The sequence below is a fragment of the Lytechinus variegatus genome, chromosome 18 (genome assembly GCF_018143015.1).
Source record: "Lytechinus variegatus isolate NC3 chromosome 18, Lvar_3.0, whole genome shotgun sequence".
Classification (NCBI taxonomy): domain Eukaryota; kingdom Metazoa; phylum Echinodermata; class Echinoidea; order Temnopleuroida; family Toxopneustidae; genus Lytechinus; species Lytechinus variegatus.
The window spans coordinates 2,224,840-2,242,141 of record NC_054757.1 but is presented as its reverse complement, the minus strand read 5'-3'; the positions used below and the strand labels follow the sequence as shown (position 1 = coordinate 2,242,141).

General features: G+C 37.3%; 1 protein-coding gene and 1 non-coding gene across 2 annotated transcripts in view; both read right to left on the bottom strand.

The window, feature by feature from the left end:
- Positions 1 to 1,924, bottom strand: part of LOC121432140 (ankyrin repeat domain-containing protein 17-like) — a 55,782-nt gene extending 53,858 nt beyond the window's left edge. Inside the window, exon 1 of the mRNA XM_041629996.1 lies at positions 1,586 to 1,924. Coding sequence (XP_041485930.1) covers positions 1,586 to 1,771 — 186 coding nt within the window. The 5' untranslated portion in view covers positions 1,772 to 1,924. The remainder of the gene's footprint in view (positions 1 to 1,585) is intronic.
- A 235-nt stretch (positions 1,925 to 2,159) lies between these two features.
- On the bottom strand, positions 2,160 to 2,232 carry TRNAT-UGU. The gene has a single exon. It is a non-coding gene; the product is annotated as a tRNA-Thr (tRNA).
- Between the last annotated feature and the right edge of the window lie 15,070 nt (positions 2,233 to 17,302).

The following is a 17,302-nucleotide window of genomic DNA, read 5'->3' as shown; positions in this document are numbered from 1 at the left end:
CACAATGCATTATGGGATTGCAAATGGGACAGAGCTATTTCTGCACACACGCACCGCGGCACCTTTGCGATCCCATAATGCATTGCGGTTCTGATTAGCGATATGCCTTATGGTCTAGAGATCTATGCCTGGATTGAAATAGTTTGTGCAAAATATGAATTAGCCTAGTACACTGTTCGGCCGCACACCACCGGCGCAGATAATTAGACTCAAATTAAGCTGGGCAAGTGACAGTGACAAGGGAATTAGAGATAGGCCCACCCATGGGTTCATATCGTCTCGCGAGTGAAGGATTATCAGTCATACGCACGCGACACACCACTACACTTCGAAAATACAGTGGGCTTTTGCCCACATAAAATATTTTGTTTAAATAAACATTCAACATCCTGCTATGACACTTACCGAATCATTTAGATCCTTCCGTGACTTCTCCTTGAAGTTTCTTTCTAAAAATATGTATATTTTCTTGATCTTTAGTGAAGATTTTACGGAGATAGAAATCAGACAGCGTTGATATCAATTTTCTCCTGAAGAGGGCGCGCGATTTATATTCATATCAAAGACACGACAAGGGAAAGAATAGGCACCTACACTATTTTACACGCATATCGACGCAAGGCATTACGCAAAGTCCGTGAAGTGTCCAATCTTTTCATTGTATAGACTTTGGTACACCGTATACGTATTATTGACGTTCGTCAAAGCTTGTACTGCTGGTTTCTTTCCAGGCACGTATATTATTTTCATTTTTTTTTATCAGTCATCTTTTTAAATTAATGCAAATGAGTGTTGTCATCACCAATAATAATCATTAATTATGTTTTTTGAAGGCATTTCATTAATTGGTGCCCATAATTAGTAAATTAATCATGAGGATTGCGCATTCAAAGAATTTAGATACAGTTATAAAATTACCGAGGAGCTGAATCAAGGTTGTGAAATTATTAGCGCCACCAACGGGCTTCCTTGTATTTCCGTGGAAGAGACAAGCGAAGTCACTTTCGAGGCCGAGGTAAGCAAAATGTGCTTTTTTTTATCGGATTATTATTTTATTATTATTTTATATTAAAAAAACTCTTGCTACTTACCGGCAAGAGCCCCGGTGCGTAGCGAGAAGGAGCTTCGGCAAATATTACTTCAGCAATGAAGCGATGTTTGCCGACTACTTCGAAATCCAGGGTCAAACACAGTCTATTGTACGAGGTTAGTACATACTAACCTCGTACAATGTGTGAGTGAGATAGGCCTAGACCTATTCAAACTTGGCATTCCCAAACTTTGTCTCACACTAGTCACAGCATTCAATTCAGCACACAAACACTTACACACTTTGTCATTGCATTGCCATTGGACCTACCCTACCATTGCCTAAAAAAATGCTCGACAGTCGTCATGCATGCTCTCCGTGCTGGAGCAACAGTCTTGATCATCATCATGTCATGATCATGTCACTCGCACTCGGCTGGGGAAGGTGCGTGGGATCTGTAAACTAATGATGGTTCATTCACTTCACAATCGGTATTAAAATATATATGGTTGAAATATGTAGAACTTCAATACCATCCATCCTTCTTGAACTTACCTCTGATACTTCACCCTCCTCGCTTCCTGATAATTCGGCCATTAAATCTTGTTGAAGTGAGGCGAGGAGTTGAGCCTTTTCTATTGCAGAATTTGCATTTGCGTGTGTGTTCGGCACGTTAATCTTACTCACAGTTTTACTCTCTTTACGCGAGCCTGTCGCTTTCTTCTGTCCACCATTCTGCATTTTCTGATCGTTTGACCGTTCTTCTTTCTCATATGAAACACATTAACGTAATTTTTCGTATTTTCGACAGCTATTTCAAAATTTAGTCGGGCACTTATTAACCCACACGTCGCCCGCCTGCACAGAAGTCGGCCATTTTACATGTAAAGTACCCGGATGTTTTGTGTGCATGCATGAGATATCTCCGATGTGCAGAGCAACATTACAAAACACAGTGCACAGCACAGTACACAGTGAGTGATACTGATATTGCCATTGATTCATGCGAATCAGGATGATTTAGATTTGTTCTTATTATTAAGATAACATGTACAATGTGGCATGGGGTATTTGCGATCGTCCTCAAGCAAAACTCCTTTTTATTTAAAGAATAAAAAAAAAAAAAGGAAGCCACTAGTGAGATTTGAACTCACGACCCCTGGTTTACAAGACCAGTGCTCTAACCACTGAGCTATAATGGCTCTGCATGCTGGAGGGGGGAAATAAAGGTTTATATATATTACATTGTGGAATAAGTGTACGTTGTTTATAAAAATGAAATACGATATCTCATTAGAATTGATATGTCAATACTACATCGAATCGCTTTCTCGACTAATTTCTTTCCCGATCAGAATCAATCCGTGTCTGAACAACGGCAAAAATAGGCCAACTAAATATCCCAAATCTTTTTTTCTACTTTCGTCTTTGCACATGTACATGCACTTCCATTCATTGTTGGCTTGCGCAAGCGCTATGAACTTATTCGACGACTGCGCAGAACGCAAATCATTGTGCTTGGCGAAAACTTTACTACTTTTGAAATATATGTTGAGTCCAAAACAGAAAACAATGAGGTTTCTGAAATATCTCACTAATAGTCAAATGGGTATTTGTCTTTCTTCTTTTTCTCCCCCGAGGTTAATGTCATTGGCCATTTTCCAGAGCCTGATGCTTCATCTGATCATCTGATGACCCAATTATAATTAACCTATCAATATAATCATCAAACATTCAAACATACGTGACACCTGATTCTTTTTTTTCAATTAATTCTTTGTGCAAATTTTTGCAAACTTTATATTGATGTAATGTTTTTATTTTTCTATGAAAAGACATTTGAACGCATATGCCTAGCCCTCTAACTTACAAATTTGATTGCGGCATATATACTCTTAAAATGTTAGGCAAATATACCGTGACTCGATCCCAGGGGGGGGGGGGCACTTCCATTCACGAGTGGATACCATGCGCGACCATGGGGTCTCGGAAAGCACCCTAAAACGTTACACGTAATTTGTTTTTAGAGTGCACCTCGCGCAAATCGGACTCTAAACACGAAGACGGTTGGGGCAAAAAGGACATCCTTTATAAAACATTTTAATTTTGTTTTATCATCCCCGCAAATTCGACCCTATAAACACGAAATCTTCTTCGCGAAATAGATAGGCCTACCTTTTTTTCATTATGTGTTTTTGACACCCTTATCACGTTAGGTACGTAACGTGCCCTATCGTGAAAAAATAATAATAATAATAATACCCAATTTTTATAAAGCGCTTTTCCCAGAATGGCCCAAAGCGCGTTACAGCATATTATTACCCCGGTCATTGGATTCATTTCAATCCCGCACGAAAAGTGCACAATTTCCACTCCCTGGGGAGCATTCCTTGCATTCGTCGCAGCCTCATTATGGCGCTGGCAAAATCAAACATACAATATCTTTCGCATCCTCGTGTTTTTTTTTGTCACGCATGGTATCCACTCGTCAATGTAAGTGCCCCCCCCCCCCCCCCCGGGCCGTGACTTCCACACAACAATCAACTCTATATGGGTACTTTTCAACAACTTTACTATGTAGTTTCACCAAAAGCACAATATTGGCTTAAGACTCCCCAGAATTGGATAAAGTTTTAACCAATTCATTGTTGTGTGTACAGAGTGTGGTGTTAAGAGTGTAACCAATTAGTGATTGAGAAATCACTTTATATCCCCCAAAATGTCGAAAATAGCTTACACAGCTAGGTCGATCTATTTCTATTTTGGTCGAGATCACATCCAAAATAATTTTTCATGTAAAATATCGAAACACATCATAGGCCTACCTTCTTTCTTCTTTTTTTACCTCAATTCCATACACGATGTTATATCCCATTTCTTGTTCTCTTTAGTATATAACGCATGCATCCATGACATTTGAAATTTGATCTATTTTTGTCATAGAGAATTCAAGCACAAAAAAGAAGAAGAAGAAGCACATTATGCCAATACAGGTTTATTTTCCAGAAGATCTCGGCATATATCACATTTCAATACCTAAATATGCATTTTGTGTTTCCTCTGTGCACGATCTATGATTTCATATTGAGATACTTAGTATAATAGCAATGCAATCATTCGGCCTTAATTATTTAATTTTAATGTCCTACGATAAAGCTTTGCGTCAGTACAGGAAAACATTAATTGCTTAATTCTCATCCAGGCATCAAAATCAAGCAAAGTTTAAACAACTACTGTGCGATTTGCATCATAGTAAACACTCTGAGAGTTGTTTAACTTATTTTTAACAGTGTATATATACATATATATATATATATATATATATATATATATATATATATATATATATATATATATATATATATATATATATATATATATATATATATATATATATAATATGTATATATAAATATATATATGTAACACGTGGAGCGTTGTGGCCAAGTGGATTAGTCTTCGGACTTTGAAACAGAGGGTCGTGGGTTCAAATCCCAGCCATGGCGTAACTTCCTTCAGCAAGAAACTGATCCACAATGTGCTGCACTCAACCCAGCCTGAGGTAAATGGGTACCGGTAGGAAGTAATTCCTTAAAGGGGAATCCAACCCAAATAAAAACTTGTTTTTATTAGAAAAAGAAAAATCAGACAAGTTGATAGGTGAAGGTTTTAAAAATATTGGACAAACAACAAGAAAGTTATGAATTTTTAAAAGTTGTAAATATTGGTGATCACTTTACCCATGGAGACTTCAAATTGGCCGCATATGTGATGTCATAGTGATGTAAGGCAAGGACTACTCTTCCATGGACTCCAATACATATTATGGCTAAAATGTCATTTTTCCCAAAAGTTTTATTTCAAATTATATTTTTCTTTCATGAGGACGTACGTAAAACAATATACTACCTGGGTTATATTTAGATTACTGCCCCGGGGGAATGGGTACTTAGGAGAAAACCACAAATCCCTGATAATAAAGTACATGGCCTATGGGAAAGTTGTCCTTGCCCCTTGTCATAATTTGATTACCCAGTTGCCAATTTGGAATCTCCATATCATTAGTGATTTCAATTTTAAAGAAGCTATAACTTTCTTACTACTTGGCCGATTTCTTTCAAACTTTCACCATTCTGTTTAATTTATTTTTCTCCTTCCCAAGACAACTGTTTAAGGCCAAGGCTGGATTCCCCTTTAAAAAGCTGTGTGCGCTATGAACACCTAGCTTAGCTGGGTAATATAGGAGCGCCTTGCCGGCAAGCGCGAAGTACGAGCTGAAAATAGTTGATATTCCGATCTCAAAAAGAGTGAATTAATGCACAATAAACAGTGGCGTAACTACGGGGGCGTGGGGACACGTGCCCCCCCCCCCTGTCGGCTGGCCAAAAATAAATAATGGGGAAACGAGAAAAAGAGGGGGAAAAGAAGAGAAACGTAGTAAAGAAGAAATTATTGTTCATTATAGTTATAATTATAATTATGTTGTGTTATATTACGTAAGAAACGTTTTTTCATAACTTTATGAAGCATAATTTGCTCAGGTCCTATGTCTTCATTGTGTTCCTGGTGCTCGCATTGTCTTCTTAATGAGATATATAATCCTGATGTACTAAAACCTCCCGTTTTCAAGTCAATATACATCAAATATATTTCCTCGCAATTCGAGTTATTAGCGTTTTATGTAGTGACATATGCTTCTTATTCATGACTACTTGAAGTGATTGCCTAAATTTATGGCCTTTATATAAAACATTTCCTGTCCGTGCTTACGTTCGCATTAGTGGATTGGTGATATACGTCTGTTCTTCATGAATTTCTAAAATCGGTCCTTAAAATGTCCCTTTTTCTAATCTGAATATTAAAAAAAATTCAGCTCGCGCTTAGCGCTAGCATCATTTGGTTAGTGAAACACGTATGGTCTTAGTGAAGTCCTACAAACAAGCCTTAGAATGCCCCTCTTCAGATCTGAATTTCCTAAATTTTCAGCTCGCGCTTCGCGCTCGCAATATTTGATTAGTTAGATGTGTATGTGAAATGCGTATTACTATTACTGCAAGTGTTTCATGTGTTTAGATGTAATTCTAAAAAAAATCAGCAATTGCTTGGCACTCGCATTAGATGACATTGGTGAGATATACATGCTCTTATTAGATTCCTAAAATACATTCCTTAAAAGTCCCTCTGTGGGGTTAATGTATACAAAAGAAATCAGCTCGCGCTTCGCGCTTGCATTGTTTGTTTAGCGAGACAGTTACATATCACGATTAGAAAAATGTGCTTATAATGTCCCTTTTTAAGTCTGAATATCAAAAAAAAATCACTAAGTGACTTATAAAATTTTTGCTGGTGCCCCCAGTGCCGTGACCCACAGTACGCCACTGACAATAAAGCACCGTGTAGGAAATTTCTCAATTGGATGTGGATCGCACTTAATAAATGACGCGAGCGCTAAGAGCGAGCTGATAATGTTATTATTATGTTGACTTAGGACAGGGATAAGGATGTTTTGTCATCATATGAAAATAATGCCCCTGTTCCTCTTCCTATAAGCGAGAGATGAACCTTGTCGATATTCCATTCTGAAAAAGGGACAATTTGATTACTAGGAAGTCATGAAAATGTTACCTTATTTACTATAAGTCTCATTAGAACGAGAAATTCGTTGATAAAGAAAAAGAAACCTGGTCATTTTAAAGCCCCAGTCACATGTAGATCCCGGCCCACCCCGGACCATCCCGAATCTGATCCGTGCTGGTCCGGGGAGAGATCCGTGTTGGCGCCTTGGGCATCCTGGGAGGTCCGTGGTGGTCCGTGTTGGTCCTTGAACGTAGAGGCCAACACCATGAACACGGCAGTTTTTGACTGTCAAAAACATCCGGCGTCATCCGTGGACTGCCGGGTAGACAAGCAATCCGGGATGGTCCGTGTAGCGCTGACGTGTTGGTCCATGTAGCTGACGTACGTACTGGTCTGTGTAGCTGACGTGTTGATCCGTGTAGCTGACGTGTTTGTCCGTGTAGACGCCCTGATGATCCGTGTAGATGACTTGCTCTGCCGGCATGGTCCGTGTAGATCCGTGTGAACATGCCGTGTAGATGCCGTGTTTACAGTCATCAAAGCTCAATGCGGGGCAAAACGACCCTGGACCTTCCAGGATCATGCCGGCATTGCCGTGTTGATCCGTGAGGATCCGTGTCTATATATATGTGAATGGGGCTTAAGCATTTTTGTAATTATGATGCAAGGGTTAATATACTTTTAACAAAAACAGTGCGAACTCAAATCGCAAGCCGATTTTTTTTTACAATATGTAATGAAAGGGGGATTTTAAGTTATTTATTAGAATTAATATGATAACTCACCAATCAAAATGAGAGCGAGCAGCGCGAGATGATACGTTTCGGCAATCAAACATAAAAAGGGGATATTTTGAGAACTTTATGCAATACATGAAGAGAATAAGTCGGAATAAGTACTTGACAACCAAATAATGTTAGCGCGCATCGCGAGCTGACATAAAAAGGACATTTGGAACACTTAAAAAATCAATTTGTAAATAAAACAAAATGATAAAAGCTCAATGTCTGAAAAATGTTTTGTATATAGACTTCAAAACTTTACATTTTAAGTTCCATATTAGCCTAAATTATAGTGAGCAAGACATGTATCTCATAGAACAGACAATGCGGGGAAATGGTCACATAAAAAATGTCTTCTACTTTTTTTTACTTGTCTTATTTTTCCTTTACTATTTCCTCTTTAGTTTCCTGTCTGATGTAAATTTGACACAAAAGAAGTTTCATTCTAAAATGAAGGTCCTTTTCGTCCAGAGAAATTTGACAAAAAAGAAAGGGTTTCTTAAAAAGATGTAGATAATTATGGCGTACATATTTTCCATTTTGTCACACCGTTTAGAATTCCTGGAGTTCCTATGGAAATTAATTGCACCCCCTTCCCAGGGCCTGAATTCTCATCGTAACTTTGAAAGTTTATGGATCTAGTTCATAAAACTTGGACATAGTAGTAATCAAGTATCAATGAACATCCCTTGCCAGTTTCAGAACACATGGCCAATGTCAAAGGACATTTAAGGTCAATTAGGATATAATTATATGAATTGTGTTTTGTGAATAATTATTTGATAGTTTTCTTTTCATAGTCAGCATTGCTACTCTTTACTTTTTAAAATAATTTAAACAATGCTTTTTATTATATGAATCGCACAGTAGTTGCTTAAAAATTTTAAACAAGAGTTTAAAGCTTGAATTCAAATATCTAATTATCAATTATTTAAGCATGATTGTTTAAGTTTTTAAATAATTGTTTAAACTGTTTAAACAACTACTGTGCGATTCACCTGGTAAACAGCATTGTTTAAATTATTTTTAATAGTGTTGAATCGCGTATTGCAGGCGAAACTACCAGAGACGCTCTGCCACTTGTTTATATTTCGTACCGTATTCAGTCCTGAGCAATTATGTTTCGTGTCAAAATCAAGTTGCGTATCTGCGAGCGATAAGCCTAAGCTGGAACTTTTGATGTACTTATATAGCTGAAAAGGGACCACTTATTGAAATTCAACAGGATGTTTATATTTAAACATCCGAGAGCGGGAATTGCCGGGGGGGGGGGGCGTGAGCTGATTTTTTTTTAAATATATATATTTCGATCTGAAAAACTGAATAGTTTCATGATGTTCTTATTAATGAACATGCATGGTATGTATCTCAATAAATAATTATTGCAAACGCGAAGCGCGAGTTGAATTTGTTTATATTGTGATATGAAAATATTTTTAAGCACGTATTCAAAGATGGAACTGCAGCGTATCTCAATGAATGAAAACTGCAAGTGCGAAGCACGAGCTGAAATTTTTTATAAATACTGACTCGAAGGGGAAACATGTTTATCATGCTTTTATTCTGATCTGGCCCAGGGGGACCCCCGGGGCCCGGGACAGCCGGGTAGGCGAAAAGGGGAATGGAAGAGAGGAAAAGAAAAGGGAGGGGAAAGGTAGAGGGAGAGACTGAAGAGAAAATAGGGGAAAGAAAGAAAAACTTAAAAGGAATATGGAATTGGGAGAAATAAGGAAAGAATAAGGCCAGATGGAAGGGCGCCAAATTAAAAGGGTAAGTCCACCCCAACAAAATATCGATTTGAATAAAAAGAGAAAAATCCAACGACAATTATAACATTGAAAATTTCTTCAAAATCGGATGTGAAATAAGAAAGTTATGACATTTTTTGAGTTTTGCTTAATTTCACATAAAATGCACATCCCGGTCGGTATGCGAATGAGGGAACGGATGACATCACTCACTTTTCATATGATATATTCTAATTTTCTCCTCGTCTTGTGAAACAAAGTTTTATTTCTCCCTGAACATGTGCGGAATTACCATTGTTTAACATTATATGGTTCAGTCAAGTTGGTCCTTTATTGTCAATTCAAAAAAAATTGAAATATTGTATAATTCAAACAATAAAAAACAAAAACAAAAGAAATAGTGAGTTAGTGACATCATCGATTCTCTCATTTGCATGTTACTATTGTGCATAACTATTTTGAGAAAAATAAGCGAAACTTTAAAATGTCATAACTTTTTTATTTTACATCCGATTTTAATGAAATTTTTAGCAGTATGCTTGTTTGATTTTTCTCTGTTGATTAAAATCAACATTTTTATGAGGTGGACTTGACCTTAAATGAGGGGGCACCAAATTGACCTAGTTAAAATCGGGGCGGGGAGGGGATGCAAAATTGATATGCGACCTAGGACGCCAAATTGATGTTCGAACTATGGGGCGCCAATATCGATGATTAACCAGGGGCGCCAACCTCATTTTTCATATGGGGCGCCAATTTCATATTCAAACGAGGGCGCCAAGTTGACCTTAAAGGTCAAGTCCACCTCAGAAAAATGTTGATTTGAATCAATAGAGAAAAATCAGACAAGCACAATGCTGAAAATTTCATTAAAATCGGATGTAAAATAAGAAAGTTATGACATTTCAAAGTTTCGCTTATTTTCAACAAAATATGAACGAGCCAGTTACATCCAAATGAGAGAGTCGATGATGTCACTCACTCACTATTTCTTTTGTTTTTTATTGTTTGAATTATACAATATTTCAATTTTTACGAATTTGACGATTAGGACCTCCTTGCCTGAAGCACAAAATGTTAAAAGGAATTGCACGTGTTCAGGGAGGAATGAAACTTCATTTCACATGACAATGACGAGAAAATAAAAATATTTCATATAATAAAATACTAAAGAAATAGTGAGTGGGTGATGTCATCAACTCTCTCATTTGGATGTAACTGGCTCGTTCATATAACTATTTTTTTGAAAATAAGCGAAATTTAAAATGCCATAACTTTCTTATTTTACATCCGATTTTGATGAAATTTTCAGTGATATGCTTGTTGAATTTCTCTCTTTTTATTCAAATCAAGTTATTGTTGGGGTGGACTTGTCCTTTACATAATCATAATCCGCTTTTATAGCGCTATCAGAACGACGTGTCAAAGCGCTTACCCGGTCATCGGATTTAATCAGTCATTCCCGCATACAATGTATGCACATCCTCCACTCCCTGGGGAGTATTCCAGTCAGTCGCCTATGAGGCGCACACAGTATACTGGACAAGTTACTATCCTACCGGGTACCTGGGTTGAGAGTGGCAAAGTGTGGAGTAACGCCTTGATAAAGGATTCCAGACCGCGCGGTGCATGGGATTCGAACACACGGCCCTCTGCCAGGCGAGAGTAAGAACCACTACACCACGGCTCCTCCTCCGTTAACTCGGGGACCGGGGGATGCCAATTTGATGTTCGATGGAAGCGCCGAATTGATGTTGGACCTTCAGTTGAGCGCCAATTTGATGTTGTTCAGGAGTGCAGTAATAGGTCCATGATTTATACCGGTCTTTCACATGGGAGGTACCAAACTTGTTTTTTTTTTCCTGCCTCGGGTAGGAGAGATATCACATGCAAACACAAAAATAAACAACCTAGCTCGGGCCAGCTTTCAGCGAAAATACCAGAAACCACCTTCAGAGGCAGCCCGAGAGGCAGTCTGTGGTCATATAGGATTTGGGCAGCTCCCGGTCCCGGGAGGGGGAACTTACATTGACGATTGGATACCATGCGCGACCCCCCCCCAAAAAAAAAAACACGTAAAAAGGAAGTCTTTTTCAAGATAGGGCACGTTACGTACATAAAGTGATAAGGGTGTCAAAAACAAAAAAATAAAGAATAAAGTGTATCTATTTCGCTAGGAAAGCTACGTGTTCTTTAGGGTCAGATTTGCTTGGATGATAAAACAAATATTTTTTTTTATAAATTAAAGGATGTCCTTTTTGCCCCAAACATTACGTGTTTAGAGTCCAATTTGTGCGAGGTGTGGGGCCGTACCAAACCAAATGATGTGTAAAGGTAAAACCGACGATCGACGGACCCGACATAACAAGAAAATATCGCTGTACTAGTTCAGGGGTTCAACTCACGGAATATTTGCCAAGAGTATCGTTTTGTTTCCAATTTTTAAGGGTAGCGTTTCACACGCCAATACTTGTTAAGGGGTGCATTTTCAGAATATAAGAAATTCTGTTTAGGGTGCTTTTCGAGACCCAATGGTCGCGCATGGTATCCACTCGTCAATGGAAGTGCCCCCCCCCCGGACTACCCCTATATACCTAACCAATTCGCATGATGTAAATCCATTAACCTACCTTGAACCCGTCTCGGTCTAATTGCAGGTAATTAGGTCATAATTCCATTAAATAAACGTGCTTTCATCGGCTTTCTTCAGAAGCTACCGCACGGTTAACAAATACTTAAAGGACAAGTCTACCCCAACAAAAACTTGATTTGAATAAAAAGAGAAAAATTCAACAAGCATAACACTGAAAATTTTATCGAATTCTGATGTAAAATAAGGAAGTTATGGCATTTAAAGTTTCGCTTCATTTCACAAAACAGTTATATGCTCATCTCGGTCGGTATGCAAATGAGGAACTTATGACATCACTCACTCACTATTTCTTTTGTATTTTATTATATGAAATATGAAATATTTTTATTTTCTCGTCATTGTCATGCATGTGAAATGAAGTTTCATTCCTCCCTGAACACGTGCAAATCCATCATGTGCTTCAGGCAAGGAGGTCCTAATCGTCAAATTCGTAAAAGTTGAAATAATTCAAACAATAAAAAACAAAAGAAATAGTGAGTGAGTGACATCATCGACTCTCTCATTTGGATGTAACTAGCTCGTTCATATAACTATTTTGTTAAAAATAAGCGAAACTTTGAAATGTCATAACTTTCTTATTTTACATCCGATTTTGATGAAATTTTCAGCATTGTGCTTGTCTCATAAGTTTCTCTATTGATTCAAATCAACATTTTTCTGAGGTGGACATGACCTTTAATGCATCATAACTGATCGTCAACAAAACGGAGAGTCGAGTGAGTCTGAACGCTAGCCTGTATAAAACCTTTTTAATTTTTCTCAAATTTTTCAATAAAAAAAATCATACATGTGGTCGCCCCTGCCCCTCCCGTTGGCGCCGTCCCTGTTTTTCAATGTTATATGTTTGAATTGATATTTATCTTTTTTTTTATATTTGGTTTCCAAATGATCATTGATATCCTCTCCATTGCTTTTACACAGTAACAATGATGATGATGGGCGATTCCATATTCATACGGGACATTTTGTCAACAATTACTAGTCTCTTAGCTGATTGCTTGAGAAATGAAAAATTATTTTTAGTCAATAATAAAGTTATAGTGGGTTGTCATGTGAAAAATTGATTACCAACAAATTGATTATGACTGAATTAAGGGCGAAAATGTGTGTCGTACGGGACTCAGAAATGTCCCGTATGCACGCAACATTTTCACCTCTAATTCACCCATGGACAACATATTTTCGTTGGTTGTAATTTTTCATATTTCTACCCAGTACTCTATTACAGGGGCGGATCCAGCCTTCGCCAATAGGGGGGGGGGGGGGGGGCGGAATTTTTTCAGCCATATTTTCCCCGATCGGCAGCTGGAAGATGATTTTTGTTTCTTTCAAGGGGTAGTCCTATATAGTAGTCACTTCTTAGCTTTATTCTTATAAATCAAGATAAATATATCATATCATAATCCTTATTTATATAATGCGAGCACGATGCGCGAGCTATTTTTTTTTCTTTTAATCTAATGTATTTTTTCCAAAAATTTAAACATTCGGGGCAATGTGTGTTATCCTGAAAAATATGTGTTTGCAACTAAATAGTTACGAGGAATGCAAAGCATCAGTTTTACTAATAAAAAAGGTACTTGTTAAATACTGCATGCAGTTAGTCATGAAGACGTTATATATTTTAAAAATCAACTAATGCAAGCGCGAAGCGCGAGCTGAAAATTTTTGACATTTTTACCCAAAGAATGGAAGTTCTAAGCACTTTTTGTAACTTAAACAGAATAAGTATTATAAATACTAAATAATTGATGCAAGCGCGAAGCGCGAACGGAAAATTTCGAGATTTGGACCTACTGAACGACACACTCTATGTACGTTTTGTAAATCATGAAGATGATGAGTAATTGGGGATCTTCCCTACATTAATAATGCGAGCGCAAAGCATGAGCAGAAAATTTTTATATACGTTTTGTACTGCTCGAAAAGGAACCCATTAAGGACTGTTTGCACTTAGCCATGAAGACGTTACATATTTCAACAATGAAATAATGCGAGCGCGAAGCGCGAGATGAAAATTTTGACATTTTACATAAAGAATGGAAAATTTTAATCAATTATTGAACAGGATAGCTATATAACTTAATAATTGATGCGAGCGCGAAGTACGAGGAGAAAAATTGACATTCAGACCTAAAAACGGGACATTCCATTCATGTTTTGTAAATCATGAAAAGATTGAGTAATAGGGGATCTTCGTACATTAATAATGCGTACACAAACCGCGAGCAGAAATTTTGTTATATTATGATCTGAAATGGTAATTATTAAATTAAAGGGGAATGAAACCTTTAGAACAAATAGGCTTGTGTAGAAACAGAAAAATCAAAGAATAAGAAGAAAGTTTGAGAAAAATCGGACAAATAATGAGAAAGTTATGAGCATTTTAATATTGCAATCACTAATGCTATGGAGATCCTCCCATTGGCAATGCAACAAGGATGTGTGATGTCACTGATGAACAACTTTCCCTTTGGTGGACTATAAAATACCCTCAAAATGTCTCTTTTTGCTTTTTCTTATGATGATACAAACTCTCTATCCATGATGTATTCTTAAAAAAAAAATATGTATTACATGCCCTCATGTAGAAAGAACACATGATCTATGGATAGATGTGATAAAAGAGGCAATTCAAGTGAAATATATACTAAAGTAATGGGGAGAGTTGTTCACAAGTGACATCACACATCTTTGTCGCATTGCCAAATTGCTATCTCCTGAGCATTAGTGATCGCAATATTCAAATGCTCATAACTTTCTCATTATTTGTCCGATTTTTCTCAAACTTTCTTTATTCTTATTCTTTGATTTTTCTGTTTCTACACAAGCCTATTTGTTCCAAAGGATTCATTCCCCTTTAGTATCTTATTGATAAATGCCTATATTGAGGGCGCGAAATCTGATGATATTATGGCCTAAAAACTGGACATTTCAAGCACTTTTGTCATTATAAATAGGATGCATCAGTTGATACAGTAGCGGACCGTGACCCGGAGGAGCAAAGCATTGGGGGGGGGCACTGCATTGTCTGTGAACAATGCTGTGCCCCCCCCCAATGCTTTTTCTCCTCCGGGTCACGGTCCGCCACTGAGTTGATATATTTTCACCATTAAGATTAAGGCGAGCGCAAATTGCGAGACATTTTTTTTTAGAAATTGTCATGAAAAAGGTATTTTAAGTAGTTTGTTGTATAATCAAATATTGAGACATACATAACTTCAAAATTCGAGAGTGCAGCGTTAGCTGATACGTTTTGACAATCAGACGTGAAAAGTGATATTTTGAAAACTTTATGGAATACGCGAAAATAATAAGTACCTGATTAATAAAAATTTGCGAGTGCGCAGCACGAGCAGAAAATGGTATTATCCAGACTATAAAACTGACATTTTTACAGAGCACTTTATCAAAATAAATTTGTAAATCACACAAAATATTAAAAGTTCGATTTACGAAGAGAAATATGTTGACTTCCAAACTTGATATTTAAGCTCCATACTGAACAAGTAATGTAAATCACCTATAACAGGCAATGCGAGTGCAAAGCGCGAGCGAAAATTTTATACAGTGACATGAAAGATTATTTTTGTTTTCCAAGTCTTCCACTCAATTTGATTTAAAAAATCACTCGTCTTCCTCATCTTCTTTTTTCTCCTCTCTTTTCCTTTTCCCCCCTTTTCTTCTTTTTTGCTCCGCCAACAGTTTCGGGGGGGGGGGCCCCTCGGCCCCCTGGATCCGCCTATGCTATTATTACCACAAAACAAATTGAAGTTCTTCGTTTGTTTGGACAATAGGTTGAAAAATGTTGCAAAATGGCTGATTTTTCTAGCATGGAATCGCCCTGATAATAATATTGAGCAAGTATACTCAATTATGCATTATTAACCCCGCTGGCTATCGAGCGTGCTGCCTACAGGCGCTCTGGCATTCAAGGAATTTCTTCCTGCCGGGTACCCATTTACCTCACCTGGGTTGAGTGCAGCACAATGTTGGTAAATTTCTTGCTGAAGGATCGAAACACGCCATGGCGGGGATAGGGGCTGGTCGAACCAAGATTGAAAGACGAGAGTCATAATCACTAGACAACGACGCCCCCACATCATTAATTATGAATAGATTATTATTTTTGTTATTGCTTTCACTTTCTTTCATTCGCGTCATTTCATTCTCAGTAAGACGTGTTCTCTTAACGGTCAAACTTTCCAGGAAACCTTTTTTTTCTGTTTTTATTGGTTTTCATAAAATAACAGTAACAAACAGTACAGGCTGACAATAAGTTCAAGACTATTTAAACACATTGACATTAACAAGCTATATTATCTCAAATTAACTCAATAATCAGCCACAAACATCCATCCTCACACCATACCACTCTCTCTCTCACACACACACACACACGCACGTCTTATAACTTTCCTATGTTTAAAAAGAGGACCCTCATTACTGCATAACATGTACCGTACGAATTAAATATAAATACGAAAAATATTTTAAAGAAACTGATATGATTTACGAATATCAGTCAGGTTTTCGACATGACTATTCGACCGAGACATGCCTTATTCACTTGACTGATTATCTGAGAACAAATATTTCTAAGGGACAATTCGTTGGGATGGTGCTTCTAGATCTTCAAAAAGCATTTGATACAGTTAATCACGGCATCTTATTGAAAAAATTACAAATATTGGGTTTTAACCAGGCTACTGTAGCATGGTTCAAATCCTACTTGTCGAATCGACATCAAGTAGTGGCTATTCGCGATATTCGTTCCAAAATTATGCCTATAACGTGTGGAGTTCCACAGGGAAGTATTTTAGGCCCAATCCTATTTTCAACTTATATCAATGACATGTCTATTTGTATAAAAGCTGGCTGTAAATTATTATTGTATGCAGATGATAGCGTACTACTTTGTTCAAATTCCAACCCAAAATTGGTTGAGGAAAAACTTAGCGAACAGCTGTCTACATGTGTCGATTGGATGACTGATAATAGATTATCGTTACATTTAGGCAAAACCGAAAGCATTATGTTTTGTTCTAAAAGTAATCATAAAACTTCATTTGAATTTGAAGTATCATACAATAATAAGATAATTCAGAGGAAAGAATCTGTAAAGTATTTAGGCATTGAGTTGACTAGCTCCCTTTCATTTTCATCTTTAGTAGAATCAATCGTAAAAAAGGCGAATGCCCGTTTGAAATTTTTGTACAGGTATCAAAGTTGTATGGATCAAAAAGCAAGGCGTATTCTCTGTTTTGCACTTATTCAGAGTTTATTTGACTATGCTAACCCTGCTTGGTTTAGTGGCATAAGCGAACTCGATAAAAGAAATTGAAAATTATACAGAATAAAATGGTTAGATTCATTAACTGTTCTGGTCCCAGAACCCATGTTGGCTATACCGAACTCACTGGAGCAGGTTTTCTTGAAGTCAACAAAAGATCAAAGCAGCTTATTTTGCACCATGTGCATAAAATCTATCACAATAGATCGAACCATTACA